At 38.0% G+C, this 9,226-nt stretch overlaps 1 protein-coding gene across 2 annotated transcripts; it reads left to right on the top strand.

Annotated features, from left to right (window-relative positions):
• Positions 1–6: 6 nt before the first annotated feature.
• Positions 7–4,958, top strand: DNAJC19 (DnaJ heat shock protein family (Hsp40) member C19). Of its 2 annotated transcripts, none has more exons than XM_067738151.1 (6): positions 7–175; positions 946–997; positions 1,073–1,146; positions 2,384–2,463; positions 3,176–3,246; positions 4,525–4,958. In XM_067738151.1, the coding sequence occupies exons 1-6, from the start codon at positions 74–76 to the stop codon at positions 4,593–4,595; spliced, it is 450 nt and encodes a 149-aa protein (XP_067594252.1). In that variant the 5' UTR covers positions 7–73; the 3' UTR covers positions 4,596–4,958. The 2 variants fall into 2 exon arrangements, with proteins under 2 accessions (XP_067594252.1, XP_067594253.1); XM_067738152.1 differs by having other exon boundaries at positions 38–380.
• Positions 4,959–9,226: the final 4,268 nt, after the last annotated feature.

Here is a 9,226-nt window from a genome sequence, read left to right as displayed (position 1 = left end):
GACAGTTTTCCGGCCTAGTTTACGGCCGCCACTGCCGTATTTCCTGGGGCGCCTGTGTCTGGGCGGTTTGCACATGCTGGTGGTGACTGCGTCGCTTTGTGGTAGAGGCGTAGAGCTGGTGGGGTGGGATGTACCGCGCTCCCGGTGGAAGCAGAGGAGCCGAGCGGGAACCATGGTGAGTTCCGCCTTCCGGCCTCTTGGGCGATCTCAGGCCCAGGCCTTAATCTCTGCTCAAGGTCTGGGAGGAGAGGAGCCGCAGATGTCTCCCTAATGCGACTCAGAGCTGGGGGTGTAGCGCCCCGGCGAGTCACCCTCTGGGACACAGAGCTGTTGCCTCACCCCTCTCGGGCCTTTGTGCCTGCCGTCCATGGGGCTCGGAGGTTAGTGGAAACGCATTTGATTATACCTGCTGGTCCCCTAACACATCCTCGCAGCCCTTTCTCTACATCGCTCTGTCTTTCCCCTTTTCTCTTGCTGACACACCTCTTCTCGATTCCTGAACATATTTGGCCGAAGGTGCTATGAGAAGCTAGTCTCTTAGTTAAGCCTACGTTTAACGGTGAATCAGAATTTACAGGAATCCTCTGTAAACAGTTCTCCCTTCTCTGGCAGAAACTTTATTTCCGTTGCTCTTGATTGAATTTTAATGTGACTTCACTTGCCCGGAGGTGAAAGAAGTTTTCAAGGGGAGGGGAATTATCTTTTTCACTGTTGTATAAGTAAATAAGCAAATCGACTTGCTTTTTTTTTCCTTAGTGAAAAATCCCATACCTTTTAAATGCATTGGATATAAAATTTGCAGGATCATTGGGCAGAAAATTTTCATCCTAAAAGTTATTTCTCCCGTTGAAATAAAACTTGTAATAAGTTGGAATGGGAGAATGGGCATGATAGGGAAGGGTGAGAATGGGAGAAATGAATATTTACTCTGCTTCCCTTTACCAGGCCAGTACAGTGGTAGCAGTTGGACTGACCATTGCTGCTGCAGGATTTGCAGGTTTGTTTATGGTTTGGGGGTAGAACTGAAGTAGAGGAGGTTGCGGACTTTTTATTTTATTGCTTTTGTTTTTAGGCCGTTACGCTTTGCAAGCCATGAAGCATATGGAGCCTCAAGTAAAACAAGTTTTTCAAAGTCTACCAAAATCTGTAAGGCTTCTTATTCACCATTTTTGCTAATTCTTTACTGTCTGTGTATGAAGCCTAGAGCCAGACATCCATGAAGTTCTAAGTGATTGCTTTGGACCCCTTCTCTTGCTTCCCGCAAAGAAGGTTTAGAAGTGCTGAGCTTTGTAATGGTGCTACCCTAAAGAATCAAATGTTACGTGTGACAGATTTGGGGAAGAGGTGTTAACAGTTTTAGTATCATGAAAGTTAATATCACTTTAGTGTTCATACACCATTACCTTCAGCATCATTTGCTCTGCATCACAAACACAGAGGGATCTAGGGGTCTGAAGTGATCCATTTTTACTGTGTGGCTCTGGCACTCCCTAACAGAGATTACTTGGGTAACACTTCAGTTAATTGGGCTCTAGAGTATGACTGAATGTGATCATACATTCTGTGGTCAAAATTCAGAATGAATATGATTTTGACAACCTGTGGAGTATTGCTTTTTATTGTTACGATTGAATGTGACAGAGTAGTAGAGTAATGGTAGGTTTTACCAGTATAATTTCTGACATACCAAGGTCAGTGGATCTAATAGCCTGATTTTCTCAATATATATCTTAAAGTCTTGTTTTAGTAGTTGCCTTGAACCTGAAAATGTCCTTGAACCACTTGTCTCAAAAGATCTCTGAATCCTCTAAAGCACTTGTTCTAAAACATGTAGTCATATTCTGAGATCAAATTTTTATCTAGAACATGGCTAGCTTGGAATACTCTTCCCTTCACTCCCAGAAGAACTGGCTTTAAGGCACTGTTATTTTGTCTTGTATCTTCAAGACAGTTTAGATGGTCCGGGGGTTGGGGGGGGGGGAATGGATGTTTAATGATCAATAAAATATTTGTTGCTATTTATAGAGTTAAAATACCATAGGGGGCTTCCCTGGTGGCGCAGTGGTTGAGAGTCCGCCTGCCGATGCAGGGGACGCGGGTTCGTGCCCTGGTCCGGGAAGATCCCACATGCCGCGGAGCGGCTGGGCCCGTGAGCCATGGCCGCTGAGCCTGCGCGTCCGGAGCCTGTGCTCCACAACGGGAGAGGCCACAGCAGTGAGAGGCCCACGTACAGGGGAAAAAAAAAAAAATACCATAGGAATTGCACTTAGTTTTCTGAAGTGTCTTAGTTTTTCCGCTGGTTCTATGAACATTTATAGACATTTTTTAGCAGCTTTCAGTTTATTTTGATAATCTTTTCTTACAAATGTATTTCCACTTTCAGGCCTTCAGTGGTGGCTATTACAGAGGTGGGTTTGAACCCAAAATGACAAAACGGGAAGCAGCATTAATACTAGGTGTAAGGTAAAATAATTTCTCACATTTTTAGTATTTTTCTTCCAAATTTAGAGCTATAAGCAAGTGTAAGAAAGACCTTCTCTCTTTTATTAGGAGAGTTATTCTACTGTGTACATTTTTTTTTTAATTTTTATTATTTTTTTGGCTGCACTGTGTGGCATGCGGGATATTAGGTCCCTGACCAGGGATCTAATCCACACCCCCTGCAGTAGAAGCATGGAGTTTTAACCACTGGACTGCCAGGGACGTTCCATCTATTACATTTTTAAGATCTAAACATTCCCTACAAAAGTCCAATGAGAAGGTCTAATGACACATGAGTACTTTTTAACTCATTGAAGGTAGATTTTTCAACAGATAATCACAGTGCTCAATATTGTTCTCTATAACGGAGTAACAGATTTTTCTGTGATGAAATTCTGCCTTCATTTCCAAATACTTAAACATACTTTTCGATAAAAGGATTGTTATAATGGTTAAAAGTTCAACTAAATTTTTAAGAATGCCTTATTTTTCTAAGGAGCTCTGTTTAGTTCTGTGATTCAGAATATTAATCTTCCTAGTGTGTTAGAGGTTCCCAAATAGCTTTTCATACTGTTGTGTTGACTTACTCCAGTTTCAGTTTTTTTTCAGTTTCACAATTTTTAATCGACCTTTATATAGTTTTTTAATGTGACCCAGATCTACTCTGAAGTATACCTTTTCCTTTTTAAATTAGCCCTACTGCCAATAAGGGAAAAATAAGAGATGCTCATCGACGAATTATGCTTTTAAATCACCCAGACAAGGGTAAGTATCATTAAACTATTGTTAACACATTTTGTTGGAGTAACTGTTATTAGTGGGATAATTCTGTATCTAATTCTTGGCTATTATAAGGGAAATGCCTAGATCTGTTTGTGAGCACTGTCTCCCAGGCTGGATCCATTTGTTTAGATATCTTAAAAGAGTAAGTTCTGAGTGAAAAATTTATAGACTAATGAGCAGATCTAGTAACTACTATAATTTGGAAGTAGTGATAAGCATTAACTGTGTTTTGAGATCTGCAGTTGTGATGTGACTTACAGTAGTGAGTCTCAAATACTGCTACTACTACTGTTTGGGGTGGGGGGTGTCTACATTCTTACCTAAGGAAAATGTTGAATTTCAGTTAATGAAACTAATAAAACTTTTAACTTTTTTCCTATACATTTAGACCTTTTAACTAGTGGTTACCTAGTTAGAAACCTATAGGATGTATTAGTTTCTGATACACTTCTAAGCAGCCTAGGCTGAGTTGAAAGATCAAATGGAATACCAAAATGTAGACCACAAAATCCACATTCCAGTGTTTAAGTCCTTTTACTTTACAGGAGAAGCCTCTCTTTAAGAAAGAGTGTTTTGAGTTTAAACAGGGTTGTAATTGTTTGGTATCTGACTGCATAACCTTTTACAAAACTTAGCTTATACTAACTGGAAGGCTCTTGATTCTGTAGGTCTAGGGTGGAGCCCATAAATTTGCATCCTAACTAAGCTTTTTACTGATTGCTGGTGCTTGCTGGTCTGAGGGCCACACTTTTTTGAGAATCACTCAAATCACTGCTGCAGTTCAGTAGGAAAGGAGATGTAGGTGACATCGTGAAGGGACTGTTGGTAACAGGAAAAGGATATAAAGCAAAGTGGGGTCTTCCCAACTAAGCTCAGCACCTCTGAAAATTTCATGGTTTTAAAATAACACAGTACAATAAATTGGTGTTTATGACTTGTGATCGTCATGAAAAGGTAACTTACACTATTTCAAAGTCACATAAGTATGAGAATTTTTTAAAATTTTATTTCTATCAGTTTAAGCTTTTTCAGAAGGTGCCATTTTTTTGTGGAAATCTCCCTCCCATTGGTCAAATATATTAACCATGTTTTTGGTCATCCAGTTCCAGCGTCATAGTTATTTTAAAAAGTCAAAATTTCATTTCTGCTCATTTCACCTCTTAGATAAGCATAGGAATTCTTGAAGCAAGAGAATAGCTTTTCACCAAGCAGAAATTGGAGAGTCCATATTATAACTATTCCTTTTTTTTCTTCCTGTAGGAGGATCTCCTTATATAGCAGCCAAAATCAATGAAGCTAAAGATTTACTAGAAGGTCAAGCTAAAAAATGAAGTAAATGTATGATGAATTTTAAGTTCCTATTCATTTATGTATGAGTACCAGCTTTTTATAATAAAATGCCTCAAAGCTACACATTTTAAAAATTAACATAAGCTAAATGAAAGCCTTGGTATAAATTTGAGGATTTAAAATCGGATTATAGAATATTTGTAGGTTAATACTCCATGATTATGGATAAGTGCATGCCATTTGAAGTGTTTGTTACTCATTTGTCAAGTAATTTGGTACCTATGTCAAGACAAAGTGAACAAGATAGTCTCTCTCTGAAGGAATCCCCAATCTGATGGGAGATTGATAAACTGATAATTAAAATACAATGTGAAAATAATTAAAATACAATGTGATAAATATGATGGAATTAGCACAGGTTGTTGTAGTAGGGGCTCATCTCATTAAGACAGGTGGCTGTTCAAGGTACAGAGGACTCCCCCAGCCACTTAGAACCTTGAACTTAAAAGTGAATTTAGGGCTTCCCTGGTGGCGCAGTGGTCGAGAGTCCATCTGCCGATGCAGGGAACACGGGTCCGTGCCCCGGTCCAGGAAGATCCCACATGCCGCGGAGTGGCTGGGCCCGTGAGCCATGGCCGCTGAGCCTGCGCATCCGGAGCCTGTGCTTCGCAACGGGAGAGGCCACAACAGTGAGAGGCCCGAGTACCGCAAAAAAAAAAAAAAAAAAAAAGTGAATTTAGCCACAACTTAACCTGAGAAATTGATCTAGGTATGTATTTATCACTTTGTCAGTGATAAATCTGAATTGTTTCCGATTTCATACAGTAAAAACTGTTAACAGTATGATAAAGATTTGAGAATACAAGTCCTGTTTTTAATCAAGAAAGTATGTATATTTTATTTAGCTAACCCCTTAAAGAGACTGACCATTTATAAACTACTTTAATTGGTTATTTTTTTACATAATCAAGTTTCACATCTGTTAAAACACAATTAGTGAAACGGAAAAGCTCTCAGTTATCAAAATATAACGAAGGACTCGATAATTCATACACTGATATATTTAAATGACATTTCAGGGTAAATAGCTATTGGTCTAACAAAAAATATCTAAGGATAACCAGAGGACCTACCTAAAACATGTGAGGTTAAGATAGCTATTTTGTGGTCAGCCAGAATACTTAATTTTCAGTTCTAAGATGATAAATACTACTACCTACAATCTAAACTTTCTTAAATCTTCCTAAAGTTAATTGTTAATGGGGAACACAAAGACTTTCAAGGTCAAAATAATGGAGGTGGTCATATTTAGCACTGGAATGTGTTTAGGGACATTTCAAAATGGAGGTGTATCTGCTTTTATTTTCCATCCCATTTCCTCATTCAAAATCTGATCAAGTTCATTTGCCATGATTTAGAGTATGACGAAGCACTTGGCTATTTCCAGGGACAAGGGGGTATGAAGGTACGGCTGATCCATGTTATTCAAAGTAGTTGTGTTGTATAAAGACACTGAGAATACTAAATTAGTGAATCCTGAACCACTGTTCATAGGGGTTTCCTGCGAGCCTCTGGTCACAATATTTTTGTTAACCAGTGAATATATAACCTTGTTTACAAGTGTTTCTGTTTAAGACATCTTATTTAATATATATTGTTGATTCATTAACATTAAATTCACAGCCAATAACATCATAACTCATGCCAATCCATCACAGCCTTCTTGCATTTAGGAACCTTAGGCAGCAGCACTTCACTACACTTGGGGGCCATCTTAAACAGTGAAATCACCAATAAAAAGGACAAAAATGCAAAAAACTTGGCATTAAATGGACCATGAAAAGGATGCTTATTTACAGTAGGAAAACTGAAACAAGGCAGAGCATAACTTTGTAGGTACCGGGTGACTCATTTTCACACTTTGCATGTCCACAACCAACCAGGAAATCGCCGTGATTGTTGACTTTGGAGGTATGAACTTGAAAATAAGGAATCCGCTAATAATGAGGATCAATTGTATTTTGGCTTTCTAGCCTTTTATTTCAGTCCTTTGGACTAGTCAAAAAAAAATGTTTACGAACAAGAGCTTTAATTAAGGAAAAGAGATATTATCAACTAAAAAGCAAATTTTTCAGACGAATAGAAGATATGCCCAAAGGCAATCAAGCATTAACTTTAAAAAGGAAAACTTCATGTTGAAGGTACACTTTTGAGTGTTTAATGCAAACACAGCATACCTGTTTCTAAGATACCACTTTACAATAATACTAAGGAGCACAGCAGACCACATTTTTCTTTCATAGTAATGTTTTATTTTCTCTAGGCTTACCTTTTTCAAGTAGAAGAATCCATATTTCACTGAAAGCCGTTAGGCAAACCTACCATTTTTCTTGGGTAAAAAAGTCATCTTTTTTATGAGGGCTCTAGATCATGGTAATTGATGCAAGTATGATGATCTGTAAGAGAGCCTTCATCTTTTAATGGTATTTTCTTACAAAATGCTTGTGTATTATTAACATTTATTGACTGTTTACAATGTGCTAGCGTTGAGCTAAGCATTTCCCCCTTACCCAGTAGTAGTTACTATTAAAGTACATTTTACAAGTAATGAAATTGAAGTTCAGTGAGGTTAAGATACTTGCCCAAAGCAACATGCTGGCTGAGAAAACTGATCTTTCTCAAACCCGAAGTTCTACGCTGTTAACCTCCACACTGTGGTACCTTTCACAAATCTGATAACCCAGGGATGTTTTCCTTGGTGGTACTGAAATGTGTGTCTCGTACTTGTCATTACACTTCTACCTTGGGCCCTTTTTATCCACGGGTCCTTTCAGATATAGACTTCTTTAAAAGGGAGGAAGATAATGGTTGAATATAGGACTAGGAATAGGAGGTACAGGTTTCAAGTGAAACTTCTGCTATAATAGCCAGGCAACTTTGAGCAAGGTATCTATGCACTTAGGGCTCTGCTTCCTCATCTGTTAAGAGGGGGAAAAAAAAATAACAGCCAACTTAAATTGTTAAGATTTCTCCACTTTATGGATAGGAAATTGAAAAACTAGAGCAAATGCTTTCTGAAGTTGCACAGCTACTGAAACTATAAGCCCTGAATATCTTCTCCAATTTACTAGCTTCATTTATAATTTGGTTCTCTATATATTAGTCCTTAATACATGCCTATTCACAGCCTTAATGTTTAGAACTGGCATACCAGAGCTTTAGTTTCCTTACTTAGCCTCTTTCCTTTTGCCTTCACTGGGCCTCTAGGTTGACAACAGATGAGTCCTATGCTACTTAATAAACTTTATAAACCTGCTTTGCTGGTGATGAAAGTAGGCTGTAATGGGTGGTCCTGAAGTCGAATCTTTTCCCACCCTTATTTTTAAGCAAATTCTCTTGCCTTCAGCTGTTTTACAAATGATGGGAATATCTATAGAAGCATTTAACAAGTCATACAGACCCAAACCATTCAAGAAATAATTGAGAACATGTATGAAAATGGAACACAAGCCCATTTTCTGATTCTAGAAGCTTGGTTATATAGTTTTCTCTGCTATCCTTAATTTCCTGTGCTCTAAATCACAACAAACAGAAGCAAGAAGGGTAAAAGGCAGCTAGATGTAAAATGAGAAGTGGAAGAAACTGGATAACTAGTATCTTAACGCAGGATAAAAACCTAAACATGTTGGACCATGCCACACTAAAAAGCTATGTAGTATTCGGCACACTGAAAATTTATTTTCTACCTTAAAAGAAAACCTTGTATCAGAAGTAATTTAAATTAATCCAGGCAGAATGCTTCATTTAAGAGTTAACCAAGCTTAAGTTTAAACACTTCAGGCTAAAATAATGAGTTCTACTGTTTCAGTGAGAATTTATAAGGCACCTTTCTGTTGTTAACAACCTATAAAAGTTGTTTTGCATTTCAGAAGTGTGTGATGGGGTCATTATTTTGTTCAGCATAAATGATCCCCCAAACGTTAATTACAATGAAAATTTAGAAGTTGGCTCTAAAACTTAAAAGGCCAGAATATGGTAGAAAGAAATCTATAAATCTGAGGTAAAGTAAAAAGCACTTACTTAGAATGCTAGAATAGGTTTTTGGTTAAAGAACCCTGGACTGAGAGTAACCCTGAGTACCAGGAAACTTAAATGACTTAAGCTCTGCTTTTTGTTGCTGGCACTGCTGTTCAGTGTTGTGTATCTGCTTAGAGCCAACTGTTGCTTTAGCAACAGGATATAGAAAGAGCTATCCAGTGTTAACCTGTTATTCCTGACCCAATGACAAGGTCGTAGTCCAGTGTTAGGGTATAATCTGGAACAAGTTAACACTTGCTGTGACCTTAGTGCTGTTTCAGTTAATGGAATTTCAAGTAAAGTATTTACGTATTTTTCTTTACAACCTGAAAACAGCAAGGTGAAAAATGAAGTTCAAAGAGGTTGAGGTATGAGCTCCAGGGAACAATTAAGCATAGATTAGTTCATCTAGAAAAACTATGGGAAAATTTCTGTAATGAAAATAGTCTCTAACCTAGAAAATGAGTAGCTACATTTGACAATCCATCAAGTAAAAAGGGTACGAAACATTCAGAAAATATCCCTGTGGTTTCACCCTAATTTGAGAAACTGCTAACTAGTATACTTAATAGTGGGACTTTGAAATTGAGAATGT

The sequence above is a fragment of the Pseudorca crassidens genome, chromosome 5 (assembly GCF_039906515.1).
Source record: "Pseudorca crassidens isolate mPseCra1 chromosome 5, mPseCra1.hap1, whole genome shotgun sequence".
Classification (NCBI taxonomy): domain Eukaryota; kingdom Metazoa; phylum Chordata; class Mammalia; order Artiodactyla; family Delphinidae; genus Pseudorca; species Pseudorca crassidens.
This window is presented reverse-complemented; position numbering and strand designations above follow the sequence as displayed.